The sequence below is a fragment of the Malurus melanocephalus genome, unplaced genomic scaffold (genome assembly GCF_030028575.1).
Source record: "Malurus melanocephalus ecotype Western Australia unplaced genomic scaffold, MMel_1.1 scaffold_0, whole genome shotgun sequence".
In the NCBI taxonomy this organism is placed as follows: Eukaryota; Metazoa; Chordata; class Aves; order Passeriformes; family Maluridae; genus Malurus; species Malurus melanocephalus.
In genome coordinates, this window is record NW_026623232.1 from 1,356,948 (window position 1) to 1,375,994 (window position 19,047).

The 19,047-nt window shown below is 36.7% G+C and overlaps 1 protein-coding gene across 9 annotated transcripts in view; it reads right to left on the reverse strand.

Moving 5' to 3' along the window:
* Nucleotides 1–19,047, reverse strand: part of HECTD1 (HECT domain E3 ubiquitin protein ligase 1) — a 60,381-nt gene that overhangs the window by 29,321 nt on the left and 12,013 nt on the right. For 4 of the 9 annotated variants that reach the window (XM_057383011.1, XM_057386253.1, XM_057385459.1 and 1 more), the window contains exons 3-15: nucleotides 14,067–14,301; nucleotides 12,907–13,134; nucleotides 9,409–9,690; nucleotides 8,854–9,142; nucleotides 8,450–8,526; nucleotides 8,264–8,362; nucleotides 7,843–7,957; nucleotides 7,104–7,278; nucleotides 5,707–5,845; nucleotides 5,368–5,538; nucleotides 4,084–4,306; nucleotides 1,247–1,522; nucleotides 1,067–1,143 (exon numbers count right to left, since the gene is read on the reverse strand). In XM_057383011.1, coding sequence (XP_057238994.1) covers nucleotides 1,067–1,143; nucleotides 1,247–1,522; nucleotides 4,084–4,306; nucleotides 5,368–5,538; nucleotides 5,707–5,845; nucleotides 7,104–7,278; nucleotides 7,843–7,957; nucleotides 8,264–8,362; nucleotides 8,450–8,526; nucleotides 8,854–9,142; nucleotides 9,409–9,690; nucleotides 12,907–13,134; nucleotides 14,067–14,301 — 2,386 coding nt within the window. The remainder of the gene's footprint in view (nucleotides 1–1,066; nucleotides 1,144–1,246; nucleotides 1,523–4,083; nucleotides 4,307–5,367; nucleotides 5,539–5,706; nucleotides 5,846–7,103; nucleotides 7,279–7,842; nucleotides 7,958–8,263; nucleotides 8,363–8,449; nucleotides 8,527–8,853; nucleotides 9,143–9,408; nucleotides 9,691–12,906; nucleotides 13,135–14,066; nucleotides 14,302–19,047) is intronic. The other 5 variants (XM_057384648.1, XM_057382178.1, XM_057383821.1 and 2 more) reach the window with 3 other exon arrangements.

The window sequence follows — 19,047 nt, forward strand, 5'->3', positions numbered from 1 at the left end:
TTTCTTTTAGAACTGTATCATGGAACAAGTAATCTTTTTTAATGTCAAATTAAGCAGGTTTCATATTTGGTCTAAATGCTCTGTCAACATTCCTTGAATGAATTCAGACAAAGTTCCTATATGACCTCTTATTGTAAAAATTTTGTTCACACAAGACTCAGATTTGGTAAGATCTTATTAAATCTTTCCTTTTCATTATCATTATATGTATTACAATAATATATTACACAAGCTTCAGAGCTACACAATGCAATTTCAGGTCTCTTTCATCATCACACCTATTATCATTCACATACATTTCAATATTTCAACAGTACTTCAATTTTCAATTTAGCATCACATTTCCTAAGGTATATGTCTTTACATGCTGCAGATATAAGGTACAGAATATATTGGCTGTGCTGTTAGAAACTGCAAGACAGTTCAACACTAAAGATTAGCCTGAGTCCTTGGCATCAGTGGATCACAGAACATATTGTTATTTTGTGGGGCTTTTTGTAAGAGCTTAACATTTGATTTCTTAGTTCCTCTTTCATCCCCCTCAGTTTGAAGAGAAAGAATTTTAAAGATATCTAAAATTAGGGTGTTTACTCATTTTGCTTCACTACCCTAACTACTACARTGCAGACTGTTCACTTCCAACATCCTGTCACAATATCCAGTCTGAAATTAGAACCTGGATGAATTATATGGCTCTTACACAACGGTAGTATTGATTATAACATCTTTTCTTGAAGCATAAAAAATAAGAAAGTAAACTGCAAAACCTACAGAATTATACAAATGCCAAGTCAGGAAGACTGGATTTTCCCATTTTTTGGGTTTTTTTAATTTGTTTTCTTCTAGAGGAGCACAGAGTTTATTAAGACTGTTGGATAAAAGCACCTGAAGAAATGCTTTGCTCTAACTGATGCTTTCCCCTTCAAGCCTCACATAAAATTGTGTCTGGTTGAAATCAGACACAAATTTTAATCCTCTAAGAGCAAACTACACCTCCATAAAAATGTTGTAATATAAAACAAACTCAATTATATTCTAAGTATAAAATTCACAGATGTACACCAACCTTTTGCTTTGTCTTCTCCAGTTTAGATTTCAGTTTTCTACCTCTTTTGCCGGTCCAGCCAGTCACAAATTCTGACCCTGTAACATGTATTTTAGATAAGTCACATCTCCTCATAGGTATGAAAAGCAACAAATAAAACTACCTCACATACACTTGTTCCTACCTGCACATAACACATACCTACATACTTACCCAAGGAGGTTTCAGCTGTAAACGAATGCTTCGTTCCTCTGTTGGATTCAAACACAAAGCCTGGCAGATCTTCTTTCAGTATTGTAGCTTGCTGACCATCAGAATTGTGAATAGCAATTTCTCCTTCTTTTAAACAGGTCAGTGACCAGTTTCCTACTGTAAGTTTAGTTGGCCCTGGTGTTGATAAAATTGGTTGGCTTGTGGTAGATGGTTTTACTTGGCTTCGAGCTCTCTGCAACTTCTCAAGGAACTCACTCCTACTTTCTATTTAAAAAGAAACAATTTTTTTTCCAACAACTGTTTTCAACATTACATGTCTAATTTTTTTTTTCAAGAGCAAAACAACTCAGTACATTCAATGCAAAATTAAATTTGAAATTAAGGGTCTTAAAGTGTTCTATATTTCTTCCCAGTGAAGAAATCACTTCAACTGTGATTTATTCCACAATCCCATCAAAGCTGCAATGCAACAATGCAACTCTTTCTGAAAGATGTATTAATTCATCATTGTAATTATAATGGGAAGATCAAAGATATTCATTATAAACTTCTGGTCTTCGAAAAAAGGGAAAAAAACAGTTTGGCCAGCATGAACTATTCTCAAAAGTGAATTTTCAGATATATGAATTTTTAAAAAAAATTTGAAAACCCCACCRTTTCTATTAAATTACATATTTATATTTTAATCATTCAAAGGCTGAGTATATAATTTTTAAAAATCCCATTGAAAGTAAAAATGGAAACACCTTATTAAATATTGTAACTCAGCTTCAAAGTTAACAAATATCTTTCAGCATACTGATTTGATAAATACAGCCTTTATAGTCTAYACATTTGTAAGATTGCTGTTTTCCTTTGGCTGCAGTGACAAGTTCTAAGCTTTTTTAACCTGCCCTTTCATTGTTTTAGAATATAAAAAAATAAACTCTATGCAAAAATTAATATGCATTTGAGGCATAACATCTTTTACTGCTTAAATTTCATAGCATACACTTCAGAAGGCTTCTAAAAATAATTTTGATACGCAWATGAAAATTGTTAATGAAATGTTTAAAAATTTCCATAATTTTATTTTAATAAATTTATTATATCGCATGTTGCACTGAAAGTACTATATTTATACATGTTTGTTGGGAATAATTTCAGGTTCTCTTGGACAGAATTTTGAGACTTACATAAAACTTAAGAATTACCATTAAATTTCAATTTTTGCATTGAATTTTTTTTCTACAAATTCAAACAAAACAAGTATAGAGTTAATGTGGAGAGGGGTGAGTACAGACCTTCCAAAATGTTGAAAATCTATATTCTTGCCTGCCCACCCCAACCTCCATCATGCAATACACACTAACAGATTTCACTATTCAACCGTCTATATTCTTGCCAGTTGTGACGTTACTAAAAAAATGCCATGAGATTAATCAGTAATGATTTAGGACAGCAGAACATATAGTACAGTTCAGGACTTAAAGATACTATTCTGAGTCTATACTGTACTGCACTCATTTTAGTTAACAAGTATTAATTTCTCAAGTAAAAAAGGCTGCTGCACATGCTTAGAGCTCATGGTTAAAGATCAGGCAAACTGCACTGCAACATCAGCAATCTTAGTAGATGTCTATTTGACTACGTAATGCAAGAAGCCTCARTTCCACACTCAGCTCCTTTCCCTCCATAATGTCTGTCCTAGCTATCTTGTTAAAAACTTGGGATTTATTCAGTCTTTTTTAAAAGACTGATTTGAAGTAACATCTTAAAAGAGAAATCAGATTGAGCATTTAAGTTCTCTTTACTCCAAGTTCATCTGAGCTGACCCCATTCCACTCATCTTGTACAGAAACAGTCTCATCCCCCTGCCCATTTAGAAGCAAAAAATATTTGGCAACCAGGGGCTTTGAGAATTAAAAAAATTATCTTCATTGATCTTCTTAAAATTGTATTGTATCATAAATGAGTATCTCAACACAGGATTTGTTTACCTCTAAAGGTATTAAACTTATTAAAGTGAATGCAAAGATAMATTTTCTGATAAAAAAAAAAAACTGTAAGTGGTTTTCAGCTACATTATAATCAGAAACACTACATTACACTTTGTCTTCTTGCCCCAACCTTGATGCATGAAGTCATTAACACTTCATTTCCATCCTGAATCATAATATGTTCTGGTTTTACACTCAATGGCTGGTTGAAAATACAGTAATATTGCAAAGCATTTTATGTCTGCAGGTTCATAAATAAATGAACTGCTACAAAAAAAGGCAGAACAATAAAAGGAGGGTTGTTTCTGCATCCAGAACAAGTTGTGTATTCTGTACAGAAAATCAGAACCAGCTGTGCATTGCCAGTGCATAAGGTCTGTTCCCTTATCCTCTCTCCAACAAACGATTAAGACACTGTAATTTGTTTCCCAATCTCGATGAGAAACTTTCCATTACTTTGTCTTCAAACACATGCAAATTCATTCTACTAGCTAGAAGCAAACAATAAATCATCATTTCAACCTGCTTTTCCTGGGATGGCCATTACAAAGTGCTTTTAATGACTGGGGTGAAACAATTAAGTACGCATGGAGAAGAATCAAAACGAAAAGTTAATACACTTTTACTGGCAAGATGTTTACTCAACACAATTCACCAAGAAAGCCAAGTTATGGCCACATGCTATCTGAAAAAATGCATCACAATTAACTGACCACCTTCCACCTGTTTACATCCTTTACTATTTAGTAAGCCAATTCCTGCAAAACAAAATAGCTCAAATCAAATGATATAAACAAATGTAACAGTTTCAAAACTTAACCTGGACTTGAATTGTAAAAAACCTACCTGAACTGTCAGATCCCCCTTCAGGGCTCCCACTGGAATACATTGTGGCCAGCTTTCCATCCAAGATAAATCTGAACCATCCATTACTACCATTAGATAGCTCCAGGGCTGCAGCATCACTCCAGATATACAGGCAGTCCCTTCCCCTAATGATTGACCAGTCTCTCCAGTGGTACGGTTTACCCTGTTGCAGTTCTTTAGCATCCTCCTGTGGTTCATCCTCCTGTAATAACAGTGTATTAAGCAGRAGCAAGAATCAAAAAAATTTCCAATCCATTTAAAAAAAAAGGAAAAGAACACCTAACAAAAGAAAAACCAATGCACAAAAAACACAGACATTTTTATAATGCTTTAGAAGTATTATTCAAACCAAAAGTGTAGGAACTGTACTATGTCTACCTGTAAAACATATCCTTAAAAGTATTCTTTAATAGAATAAGGCACTTCTTAGAAGTTTCTCACATAGAGCTTCATCTACTTGACAGTAACAATAGCCTACTGCCTGCAACATCCATCTCTGTTCAAAACTTGAATTGTGAGAAAAGGATGACAAAATGACTGAGGTTGAAAGAAATCTCTGGAGGCCATCTTGTCCAAACCCCTGCTCAGGCAGGGCCATGTATGACTAGTTATCAAGGACCATGTCCAGATGACTTTTAATATTTAAACATTAAAAAACATAGCAACCAAAAAACAGTGCCCTCCCAAAAAAAAAMCCCAGACAGCCCAAATCTCACAATAAAATAATTTGACTATACACTTAAGATTTAATAGAAATTTAATTGAATTGGTAACAGAAGAAGTCTGTTATCCATTCAGTTCACCTGACAGGCAATAAAACTTGGAAAGTAATAAATAACTTCAATATGCATTTACTGCTTTCATTAAGCAGAAGATTATTTGCTTTTCTATATATTTAATATATTTCGTAACAACATTTAAAACATCTTAAATTATTCGATGAATGAAACATTGAAAGATATATACTTCCGACATGAATACACTTCAGGAAGGATTTATTTTGTTTAATAGTCACTTTCTAAACACTGGACAAAACAAGTGCCAAACAACTTGACCACAAGGAATTATGAAGAGAAAAACTCAGCAATTAATAATATGCTAACAGAAAATAAAGGTAGAGAAGAAAACAAAATAAGCGGCATCCAACAAGCATTAATTTAATATCCTAACTAACTTGCCCTGGCCATTTTCATAACAATGAAAAATTTACTAGAAGTGTCAGTTTCACAGTAACAAATAAAGCTATCTATTCCATAAACTTACCTTCTCAGGTTTAGACTCCTCTTCATTTTCATCGTCAGATGACGGCCCCGCCAAAGTTGACACTTTACTAATTACACCAAGTCTAGCCAGTTGGTCAAGAAAAAGATCACCACCTTTATCCACTAAATCCCTTATGATTTGCAAGGCTAACAAATGGCCATCATCATCATCCTGTAATGCATTGGGATGAAAAGAAAGTAAAGGATATCTTGTTACTTAAATTTATAATTTCATGCTGAACTTCACACATRGTCATAGATGGACACTATTAACATGTGCAAATATAACTCCCTTTTTTGCACTGGTTTCATAAAAGCATAATATTTTCTTTCTTCCTACCTCTTGATCAAGCACTGTAGCTGTTATCTCAACCAATATTGTGGGCAGATTGTGGCCAGCATCAGAGTCACAAACCTCTTTCAGAAGCGCCTCAGAACAAAAATGTATCATTTTTCTAATGAGKGCAAGACTTGCTTTCCTTTAAGAGATAGTAGAAAAACAAAAGATTCTTACAATGATAAAGCAAGCAGTAATCAATGCAACAAAAAGGTTCAAGATAAAACTTCTTTTGTAATCTATGTATGTCATCAAAACACACAAAATTTAATCTGTTTCAGTTCTTATTGGTACCAAATTTAGTTATGGTTAGTAAGTCCTAGAATAATGAACCTCTGGTATTTTTTTATTCTATATCACTATCAGTCTAACCCTCAGAAGTATCCAGCCTTTCATTTTAGTCATATATTTCTCATGTTTCGAGATCCCTATAATTTTTAACTCTGAAAGTACTATTAGATCATGCAGCTTTCCACACTAAGAACTGTAATTAATTTGAAAGCAAGTCACTTCTGTAGGGTTAAAGATGAATTTTTTTGACTGACTTAYAAAAACATCGTTTTTATGATTCAGAAAGAGAGCTTTAAAATAGAGAATCAGCTACCTCTTCGCACAATTTGCAACAACACTTAATCATGCATAGACTGTTAACACAGTTTCTTATGTGCTTCATTTAAAATGACCTAGTTTAAGCTTTCTATCATCAGCTCATGTGGAGTCTCTCTCTAATACAGGCCTATCTTGCACTTTCACCCGAAGTACCTATGAACACTGGGAACATACACAAGAGATTGGAATAAATGTCACATTTGTAGYATAAAAGTCAAAGAGGTTATGATCAGAAGTAATTTATCACAACCATTTTGCCACGCACAGTATTYCTTTCTAAGTAATAAATTAGACTACATTTTTGCTATTCAAGAGACTTAAAAGTATTCTCCAGTAAATAAGGTGACAGTAAGTCTCCTTAAACCATCTAAAAGAGTTTTTTCTAATCTTGCTGATTTTCCAATGACCACATCTTGATACCATTTTATTATTCTTCCTCTACCAAACGCCAACTTTTATTACAGTGGCTACAAACACCTGTAACCAAATCCTGTATGCATAGTGTATACTACATACTCTACAAGTAGTATTCTTCCATCATGCTGCTATAGTCAAGAGTATGCTCTGCTCTGCCATGACTAACCAACCATGTTTTTTCCAACACATCACTTACACACAAATGAAAAAATGCTGCTTAAAATATTAAATAAAAAATCACTCCTGCAACATTTTCCAAACAACCATTTCTGTTCCAACAGAAATATGGCTGTCACTTGCATTATTTAAATATTTAGATTTACTTTGGCTTTTTTAAGCATGTATCAAGAAATTGTCTGTCATGACAATATTACCTTATTGAAGGCAACATAGTTTGTTGAAATGTTTGTGCAAACACAGGCAATAGTCTTTTCAAGTATATGGGTGCCATTTCTGGATCTCCTTTGGGTTCATTACATTCTTCCTCATCCTTGTTTGCATCTTTCTTTTTCTTCTCATCCCCTTTGTTGACAGGACACATCCAATCCCCTAGAAAATTTTTTCCTCAATACATTCAATTGMAAAAATCAACAAACCAAACAAAAAAAACTTTCAAAACATACAAGTTTTCTTTTATTCTTTAATAACATCCAAGTACCCGAGAACAGGAACAAGCATTCCTAAAAATGTAACATTTGCACAAGCATGACTTGCTGAATAAGTGTTTGATAGCAMGTACCACCTGTGGCACCAGAACTCTCACAAACAGGGAAAAGTGCAGTTCCCATGTAGAAAGAAAGGACACCAGAGAAGCTACCAAGGCTGACACGCTCTGYGTTCACTGGGACAAAATCCCAGTCTAGCCCCATTCCACAGCTGAAGAGCAGGACAACTGGCACTGTTCATGCCCACTCAATCATTTCTTTGGTAATTCCCCTCACCTGACAACATCTTCAAATACTACAGTTCTTATGCATACTTTATGGGCTAAGAAAGGTTGGTCACTTTTTTTTTTAAATAACCTCAATAGAGTAAAATTCTAGTAACTGCATAACTTCACATATATCAGCATTTTTAGTATAGCTGTGTTACGGAATTAAAAACTGCACTCACCTGGAGACTGAAGAATAGCTACTACTTCACTGTGCCCCCTTTCCCGAGCTTTGTCCAAAGGAGTTTTCCCATCTTCATCTCTCAAATCAGGGTTTGCACCATGTCGTAAGAGAGTCTGAGAATAAATATTTTTATGTATGAAAAAAATTAGGATTTCTTCTAAGTAGCAAATGTGTTTTTCCTACATCCTTTCTACAGTCTTCTTGTGCTTGTAAGCATTCTGTGCTTTTTATAATATAAAACTACTTTTATTCATGACTGCCCTACCATAGTGAAAAATCTGTGTTTTGATAAACACCATAAAGAATATGTTAAGTATTTGACAGCACATGTGTCCAACATATTGCACTGAGGACATTTTGAACAGAACAAGATGAAAAGTCAGTAGGTAAGGCTTTATAAGGCTCAGTTTAACTCATACCTTTGCTACCTGAGGTCTTCCAAAACAAGCTGCATAATGTAACGAGGATGACCTCTGACCTCTGTTAACATCAGCACCCCTTTCACAGAGAAATTCTACCTGTTAAACAAGAAAAGGGAAAATACGTTTTTTATCTTTCTTTACATAAACAACGTAACTCCTTAAGGGTCTATAAATCTAATTTACCATTTCCTGAGTTCCAAAAGCTGAGGCCCAGTTTAAAAGAGTTTGTCCTACATCATCCATAAAATTTACTTCAAAAGCTGAAAGATATAATTAAATAAGACAATTAAAGTTCTGACAATCATAAACTAAAGTTCAACAGTACTCTCTAAATAAAAAGCAGGTCTTAAAAAACTTAAGCATCCTCAATAATTCTGGAGACATTTTTAGGCTCTTAATTGCAATAAAAAACAGTTAGCATAGGTATGATTACTTTTTTAACAAGACCTGTTGAGTATTTAACAAAGTAAGTGAACTTGTATATAAAGAATTTCAATGAACTACCTAAGCATTTGTTATGACCATAGATTATAAAAATCAAAGACAAAGCAAGTATCTCATTTTCTTTTTTGGATATTTTTGCTTACCTCCTGTGTCAATAGCATCTATCAGTGCATCAGTATCCTTACTGCGGATGCAATCTATCAGTTGCCGATGAGAACGTTCCCCAGAACTATCCAGTCTTCGTAATCCTGGGATCCTGCCTGTAGATCCAGCACTAGATTTTGGCAGGGCTTTTCTCCCTTCGAACAGTAGCACCAAAAGAAGATCTACTAACCGCATGGTATCCAGCACACATCTCTCATCACCCTGCAACGCACTTTCTATAGAATCTGGAAGTTCAGATCTTAGAAGATCCTGGAAATAATTAAAAGTCTGAACAATAAAAAATATACAAGGCTTTAGAAAACACTATCAGAATTGGGTTTCATTTCCATATGAAATGTTTCCTTTTTTCCCCTCTTTATAAATAACTTAAAGTGTGTGCGTGCATGTGTGCGTGCACATACATATATAAAAATAAAATCAATAAATAAGTATATCTATATATAAAAGAGCAACATAAATCTTGCAAATATTGAAGTACACAAAGGGAAAAGCCCCATGAAAACAAAAAATTGTAGCATAAAAAGATTTCTTACATGTGTTACTACTGGAGAACCTCTACACAGGGTTGACAACAGGCTTACAATAGTTGACACCTGATTACTTAATTTCGAGTCTGCAGCTGTAGATGGTGCTCCAGTGCTACTCCGTCCAGGTTTGCAAGCTGAAGATGGTCCTGATACTGTCCCACCAGCAGCTGCCATGCGAGATAACAACTCCTCAGTTAATCCATGCTTAGCTAATGGGGCTGGGTCAACTCCACGCCGTGTGAATCTGTCCGCTAACGAAGCAAAGCATCTCAAAGCTCCATCTGAAACCTAAGAAAAATRTGCAAGAGAAACTGATCAAATATCTATTATTAAAGATGAGAAGATGCTAAGGGGATATCCATAAGAATAGAGAACACCTACAAGAACTTAATTTTCCCATGTTCCCTTCAAAGTCAATGAAAGGAGGAGTCTGGCCAAAAACTCAGTCAGAACCCTACAGTGCTCTGAATTGCTCACTGAAKGACTGTACTCTTGCTGTGTTTTTTTCTCCATTGATGATATGTAAAAATAAAGGAAACTATTTCTGAATATCAGCGTTATGAGCATGTCCTTACCTATATGAGCAAAACCCCAAATAAAMCTAGAAAAACATTAATAATGAAATTGTCAAATTAATACATGTTGGAAGTCCTTTTCAAAATATTTTTAGTTACAGATCACCTTGTTACAGGAAATACAAGTATTTATAATCCCCACTAGCAACTGTCCATTCTGACAATAGTTTGAAAAATAATCAAAACCAACCCACATTTTGAAATAGAGAGTACTTAACCTTCTGTTTATTCTGATGTTAGAAACTGTTAAAGTAGCCTTTTAAAAACAAAACTTGCACACACACCCCAAAAGTACCTCCAAAACAGCAAGAAATGGCACTATGAGGATTTACTTCCTAGCTTTCATGCATTTACTGAGTTTTAAATTTGGCTTCAAGAAAAAATGAAGACAAAAATGTCTTTGCAGTTTTATCTTCTATATTTACAGAATACCAAATATTCCAGTATGTTCTATTTTTACATATATAATTAATATTCTACTAATATTAYAATGTTATATTAATTTGGTTCTTTCTATTAGAAGAAATGCTATCAAATAAGCCATTAAATGATGCACTAACTAAAAACTACCACAGTATACTGACACTGAAGTTTGATAATTCAAATTTTATTTAAAGGTCTATATACAATTTCTCTTAAGCACAAGAAATTTTCAATTGAACCAAACCTAAAAATAGGACAAAGTGGGACACTTTGACACAGGGACACACAAGAATTTTGTGACAATAAAAAACAAACTTCCAAATTTAGTTTGTCACTAAAGGGAGGAAAAAATCCAACCAATCAACAAAACACATACAAAACCTCCCAGTGACACTGTGGAAACAAGGCTTACTCATGATCCTCTTAACAATCTAGCAAAAAATACTGTTGGCCAACTGCCCAGGAAAGGACCCAACATCTTTTCGTGTCAGTGTTCAAAAGAAAGGAAGGTTTTGCCTTTAACATCCCTCTTATATATATACTAAAAGTGTCTCAATCTTTCAGATCAGGAGGTTTGCATAGGCCTATTGAGTTAACTTGCTTCAGGCACATTTGCCTTTAAAGATGAGCGGTAGCAAACCACACCGATGTCAAGAAATTGTTAAAAAACCCAATAACCCCTATTCTCTACCAAACTCTAAATCACTATAGTGCTTACTMCCTAAAATGTTGACTCAGCAGTCCATTTTTAAAATAACTGTCAGCTATCACAGACTAAGGACTTGAAGACAGTTACTCATCAACACACAGAACAGTGGAGTATTAGCCAGATATTCTGATTACAAAAATCTTAAATCTCCATTAAGTTTGCAGACTTCTGGTATGGTCTGGCATGCCAAACATTCTGAATTATCAGTACTCTCATGCAAGGGATTTTTTCCTTAATGTGTAATGGTCACTGCTCATCTCCTCTGGCATTTTGCTCCAGTTCTCTGACAATACAAATAAACAATTCTGCCAGTCTTTATGTAATTTGTATATACTTTATGGATCTTTACCACAACAGCTGTCAGAAATACTCAAGAAAGGTTCACTTATTTAACACACTGCATTAGCGGCATCAATTCACATCTAAGAGTATTTAGAAAATATTTACATTTCTTCTCCCAAGTTGCAAGTTTAACACAAAGGTTAAAAAAACAGAAGTTAAAGATAAGCTGTTGTTGGGGCCACATTCATGCGGTCTGAACTCATCMCTCCCATGGCATTACTAACTGGCAACCCACTCAAAAAGTGACCAMATCCAACGAGGTAAGGAGCAACAGAACTTGAAAAGGGACATTACCGGACAAATCCATACTACACATCCAACACTGTAATCCTAAGGCTTGTTTCATGCATAACACATTTCTCAAGGATACCAGTACCCATTTATTTTCTATCATCTGGTCCAATCTTAAGCAYGCTTACCTTTAACTATTGAACAATCAAGTCAATTTGACCTCTCATTCACATCTCCAACAACCTCAGCAACTGCTTTTTTCAAACACCTTATAAATTGGGAAACAGTTAAAACTCTACAGACTAAATGGTYTGAATTTCAAGATTACCTTGCCTCAGATGATTAGTGTACTAATAAAATTATTTAATGGCCAAAAACCATGGTAGCTTGTTCTGAAATGGCTCATGTATGACAGCCCCCTGACAACTTTTCAGATCTAAAAATATATTTKAAAACAATTACCTCATTATCTCACAGGCAAAAATATTTAGTTTCCCAAATATGATGTGCTTAATAAACCAGACTGGAGGCTGGATGTGTGCACGTAGAGAAAGCAATGAGGACAGAGGTGGGAGTGAAATGGGGATTCAGAACTGAGTACACACAAGAAGCCTGGCCAGGCTACAGCAAGAATTTGGCTAAATGGCCAAAAAGCATTCTACTAGTAAAAAGATAATTCCTCTGCAATTCATTTTCCAGATTTTACAAGGTCATTTCAAGTCAGTAAAACTGCAATAAAGAAGTGGAGCAGCATCTCTACTAGTATCATTTAAGCTGGCTTTCAGCGCAATACTTTAGCATTAACTAAAGATTATTTRCTTCTTTTTATTGCTTCTCTAAGTTTGGCAAAAGAAACACAAACCAAATTAATTTCTGTCTCTTACTTATGCTCAATTTTATAGTGATTGAGGTGCAGTCATAAAACAATAATTACTTCASAAAGTGTCTCAAAATGCACTGAAAAATGTTACAGGATATTTTTCAATACCATTTTGAGAGGTTAAATAAGAATATATTCAAACACCAGCACTTGGGAGTCAAACACTAAGCAGTGTTTTAATTCTCTTATAATTACAACTATAAAGGAAACTATCGTAATACCCAAATATAACAACTCCTATGTAAACATACAGTTAGGGAGGCTAATTAAAGTTACCTAGTCATTCCTTTATTAAACATAATGAAAATTACATTCACAGCACATTGAGCCAACTATTACATTACCTGATGGTCTTCATGTTTTAATAAACTAGACAGTGATTCCACACAGATCTCTAATGAAGAATCCTGAGGCTCCATTTTGCCACAGAGTCTGGATACTACAGCCATAGCTGAATGTAAAGTATCTTTATGAACAAGGTGTCCACTGTCACGAATGAATGTCAGAACACAGTTCAACCCTCCAGCTTCAAACACAGCTCCTGACTCACGGGTACAGATTAATTCTAACACCTATAACAAAACAAAATTTAATTTCAATGAAGTACACACAAAAAGTAAATTCTTTATATCAATAGTCAGATATTGATATCCATCTACAGCATTGGTAAAGAAAATGAAACAACAGGAAAAAAGAAAAACCCCTCTCTTCCTCCAACCCAGAAGGGGCCTTCCAGTACTCTAGTAGTTAGTAGTTACAGTWTTCTTCAAAAATACGGGAGCTAATACAAAAGAATCCCCCAAAAGCGTGGTCATAACAAGTGCTCATGAAGACAGATAATAAGCTCTCATCCTGGAAGAATAAAGTCTTTGGATAGCACACAACTGAGAGTTTTGAAACTTGTAAGAGCTCCATTACCCCAGTGATGCACTTCTGAGTAGACTGGAACTATTAAATAGGAAATATATACATAAATTATCATGCCATGGTAATCAAGAACCATGTAGCCATGGTAGCCAACTATATGCTACCACATGCCCATGAGTTATGCTTTAAATAAGATATTGGAAGGGTCTTCTRAACTTCTCTACAAACTTCACAGGGGTGTAGGGAAGCTGTATCTAATGCTACTGAAGAGGCAGCAGAAGGTTTTTTTACAACAGGTAATTTATCTGTATCTGGAGCAATTCTTCACTTTCTGTGGCATAAAAACAGCCCGTAGCATCCTATCAGCATTCTAGTCACACAAGATAAACAGGAAATCTTTCTTCTAATATTATTGTATTTCTTTTTCTATACCTTTTTGTTATAGAAAATTGAGGTGTGAAAAGCCGCACATTGACAGTAAGGGTAAGCAGCATTGTTGGCAAGTACTTTTGTCATAGTCTATGTTTTTACATCACATTTCAGTCAAATAAATAGAATTGGAGTATGAGGAAGCTCTGTAGAAATAGCAGATTACCCAGTTCCTTCTTAAAAACAAGTGGTTCTTAAGTATACATACCTTCACACATTGCTCAGCCAAATCTCTGCTTGTTCTGTTGTTAAGCTCAACAACTACTAAACGATTACAAAGTGCCTTGATAGCTCCATCCACTCCCACAATCCTACGGGTGCATTCAGCCGATACATCTAGGTAATATGTTATGGCACGAGCTGTTACTTCCAACACATTGTCTGGAGCACTTTCATCAAGAAAAATTTTGCATAGTGCTGGCAAAAAAGTTCGAGGAGGGCATCTGCAGGACAAAAAAAAAACCCAACACATTACTATGTTGTGCAAACTTCTCTACATTAAGCAATTTCATACACTTCCACATTAACATATTAATGCTTTCCATGCAKACATCATTTGCTCAACTAAGTTTATAGTTGGTTCAGAACATTCATTTAGAACACTACATCTCACACACATGAAAATTCAAAGAGGTAATCTGAAAAGATGTTGCATTAAGAAGCCAGCAGAAAAAAAACACTCTTGAAATTATAGTCATACAGGGTAAAAATTTATCTTGCTGGGAATTTTTTTTTTAATTAACCACACATCACCAAACAGAATGAATATTTTCTTAACAGAGCTTCAAGTTTCATGATAATTAATAGCTACATAATCATGGCATTTTAAATACACAGACTAAAGATTTTGGGCTTAATGCACAATTTAATTCTGAGTGGTTCTTCTTCCCTCTTACTTCCCTTGTCTTTTTATCCTATTTCAGTTTCCTCCCCTATCCCCTGAATCATTTATTTTCCTTCATCACACTGAGAACATTTAATTAATGTAGCTTGCATCGATTGCATTTCCTCTCCATATCCATGTCTCAGTAGCCTATGGCTCTCCTCTTTATTGCTAGCCTCATTTCCATATGCAAGGATGGTGAAGAATACCCCCAAAAGTTAAGARAAAAAAAAGAAAGGAAGCTGCAAAAGTCATTCTTGTATCCCTCTGACGCTGTGGATAACACTGATTTAGACCAAAAGTTCTGGAGCTATATTTTAAGTCAGTTTATCTTCCAGCAGCATATTTACTTAGCTACAAATAACTTAGCATTATGATGGCTCACCATAACAGTAAAAGATTTCCAAGGTGATGGTGGGGTATTAAGTGAAGGGGATATATGCTGTGACAGTAGTCAAAATAGCTGGATACCTCAGCCCTAAATGTAGAAGACCAGACTAAATCTACAGGAAACAAATATTGCAACTTTTCCTTTGAGTAGGGTTTTGGTTTTCAAAAGATGGCTTAAAACTTTTCTAAATCCAAAAAAGAAARAATAACAACATGGTTTTTGGTCTGGAAGACAGGTGAAGTACTTGATGAATCATTCTGAAGACTCAGAGGTCATTCAGTATCCTATGAGGTATGCAATGACTCATATGAAGGCACCAACTCCTGGGACAGCAAAATGCTAATAGTTCCTTCAAGTTCGTACCATGCTTTATGAAATAATTAATAATGCTGCCTTACAAATAAATACATTGCTCAATGATACTTCATGACAAATTAATAAATGAAGCTTCAATAAAGCCCAACCACACATGCAAAACTTATATTGGCCTATTCAGCCTATATTATCTGTCGTTCTTAAGAAATTTGCTATTTAATTCTACATCTTTAAGAAGGGTTTATACCCTTWGTATTTTAGACATAATCCACTGTGGAGGGAAAAAAAAAAAAGTCTGAAATTTGTAATCATTATGAGGTGACTACCATGTGCTGACACCAGAAGCATTTCAGTACATAAAATTTTAAGTGGACAAGGTGTTCAAGGGATTTGGTGTTGGATCTTTTATAYTGAGTTTTATGCAACACTAGGCAGGACACTAAAACATTGCTATGAACAATGTTCTTCAAACTATATTGCAAGAAAAAAAAATCCAATAAACATAAACCTTAAAAAGCCCCAAACAAACCAAACCCACGCATGTATTACCAAGTGGAAGGTAGGGAGCTCCACTGTTTAGTTTAATGCTAGCAAAAGTAGATGGACAGACAGCTAAGTTAAAAGCCTACTTAGCGAATCTAAAACTTACACTAAAATATACATTTTTTTCTATAACTTAACAGTTTATTAACAGACACAACACAAAAKAAACTTGGCTGTAATTTCCTTTAAAAGGAAATTAAAACATTTTGAAGAAATCCATTCCTGTCCTTAAAACACCTATCCACCAGAGCCAATTACCCAGCAGACACAGCAMAAATACTAAATTACTAGGAGCATATAATTTATATTGAATTCTTTGTCARTACAAAAATACCAGTGCACTGTATCAGCAATGTTCCCCTTACAAAAGCAGAGCTCTCTAGCAATAACTTAAGAGTTCAGGCTTATTTTAAAATTACGTTTCTGCCAGACCCTCTAGCTACATGAATCAGAGACAACCCTTTTTCAATTAGCAGGTACAGAACAATCTCCACTTGCTGTCAGGACACTGATTTTCTGACTTGAATGATTGATTTCCAGTCCTCCCATAAGAAAACCAAGTGTTTTCATAAGGTTTCAGGAAGAAACTCTAGTTAGCTACACAGGAACTCTTGGGAGATACATACAGAATTACAAAATAGCCTTGGCTGAAAGGGAACTTCAAGATCATTCAGTTCCAATCCTCCTGCCATGGRCAGGGACTCTTTTCACTAGACAAGGTTGCTCAGAGCCCTACCCAACCTTGCCTTGAACACTTCCAGGGATGTGGCATCCATAGCTTCCCTGGGTAACTATATGGGGTTTGTGTTGCCAGGTTATTGTAGAAGAAGGAGTTACAAGGGTGTAGCTGTAAGAAGCTGCAAGAAGCTTCCCCTAGGTCCAGCAGAGCCAATGCAAGGTGGCTCCAGCAGGACCTGCTGCTCACCAAGGCTAGGTCAATCAGGAATGATGGTAACACCTCAGTGATAACATATATAAGAAAAAAGAAGTTATTGTGCAGATGTAATYGCAGCYGAGGAGAGCAGTGAGAATATGTGCGAGGAACAGCTCTGCACACACCAAGGTCAGTGGGCAAGGGTCAAGAGGCACTCCAAGTTCTGGAGCTGAAACTCCCCTGCAGCCCATGGTGAAGCAGGATGTGCCCCCGCAGCCCATGGAGATGCAGAGATCCACCTGCAGCCCATGGWGGAGACCCACACTGGAGTAGATGAATGCCTAAGAGAAGGTTGTAAACCCAGGGGAAGCCCACACTGGAGCAGGATGTGCCTCAAGGACAGCAGCCAGTGGAACAGTGACCCAAACTGCAGCTGTTCATGGAGAACCATTGCCCATGGGATGGACTCATGTTGGAGAAGTTCCTGGAGGACTGTCACCCATGGGGGGAACCCCACACTGGAGCAGGGGAAGGACTCCTCTCCCCAAGCAGCAGCARGAAAAATGGGTGATCAACTGACCATAAACCCCATTCCCCATCTGCCTGCACTGCTGGTGAGAGAGGAACTAGAGACTGGAAAAGAAGAAAGGGGAGGGGACAAGGTGCTTTTAAGATTTATTTTACTTTTCATTATTCTGCTTGAATATGCTTCTGCATATTCAGCTAATATCCCCAATTCAACTCTGGTTTGCTTATGACAGTATTTGATGAGTGAGMTCTCTCCAAGGTCTTATCTCAACCATGAACCCTTCACTATATTCTCTCTCCCCTGTCCAGTTGTGGAGATAAGTGACAGAAAGGCTTTGGTGGGTGCCTGGCATCCAGCCAGGGTCAACCAACTACAGTAACCTTGTTCTGTCACCATATGGCCTGAAGAAGTAAAAAAGTAGAAGTGAAAAGTCCCCTTCATCTTTCGTGTAAGTTCTCTTCAGGTACTGGAAGGCCGTATTTAGGCCAGCCCAAAGCCTTCTCGTCTCCAGGTTGAACAATCCTAATTCCCTCAGCCTTTCCTCACAAGAGAGGTGCTCCATCCCTCTAATCTTCATGGCCCTCCTCTGGACTCACTCCAGCAGTTCCATGTCCTTCCTGTGCTGGGACCCCAGGGTGGATGCAGCCCTGCAGGTGGGGTCTCAGCAGAGCAGAGCAGAGGGGCACAATCCCCTCCCTCTCCCTGCTGCCCACGCTGCTCTGGATGCAGCCCAGGACCCCAYTGTCTCTCTGGGCTGGGAGTGCCCATGGCTGGGTCATGTCCAGCCTCTCACCCACCAGCACCAAGTCCTTCTGGGCAGGGCTGCTCCATCCTTCCCTCAGCCTATGCTGATACTGGGGGTGCCAAACCCAGGTGCAGCACCTTGCACTTGATCTTGTTAAACTTCATGAGAATCCCACGTACCCATTTCTCAAGCTTGTCCAGGTCCCTCTGGATGGCATCCCATCTTTCAGGCGTGTCAACCACACCATTCAGCTTGGTRTCATCTGCAAACTTGCTGAGGGTGCACTCAGTCCCTCTAGGTCACATAAATGAAGATATTAAGTAACACTTGTGTCACAACRGATCCAGGAGGGACACCACTTGTCACTGATGTCCATCAGGACTCTGAGCCATTGATTACCCTCTGGATGTGACCATTCAAACAATTCCCAATTCATGTAACAGTCCACCCACATCAAATCCTTCTCCCTCCAATTTAGAGAKAATGAATGATATTAGGAGGGAGTCTGTCAAAGGCTTTACAGAAGTCCAGATAAGTGACATCTGTAGCCCTTCCCCTGCCCACTGACGGAGTCACTCCATCATAGAAAGCCAAAGGGATGGTCAGGCAGGACTGGCCCTGRACCACCTCCCTGTGTGCCTCAGCACAGCTTCTAGGAGGATCTGTTGGTAGTTTCTCGGGTCCTCCTTTCTACCCTTTATAGATGTGTTCAATATTTCCTTTACCAGTAACTTGAGACTGCCATGACTTTTCATAGAGTCACAGAGAATGACTTGGCAATTGCAAACAGAAAGGTTACTGAGTCTCCTCTGGAGACTACAGATTATACTCATAAGCATACACAAGTCATACAGATAAATCCAGATTATTTTGGCTTCCTGAATTCCCCTCAGGCCTTATCAGAGCATA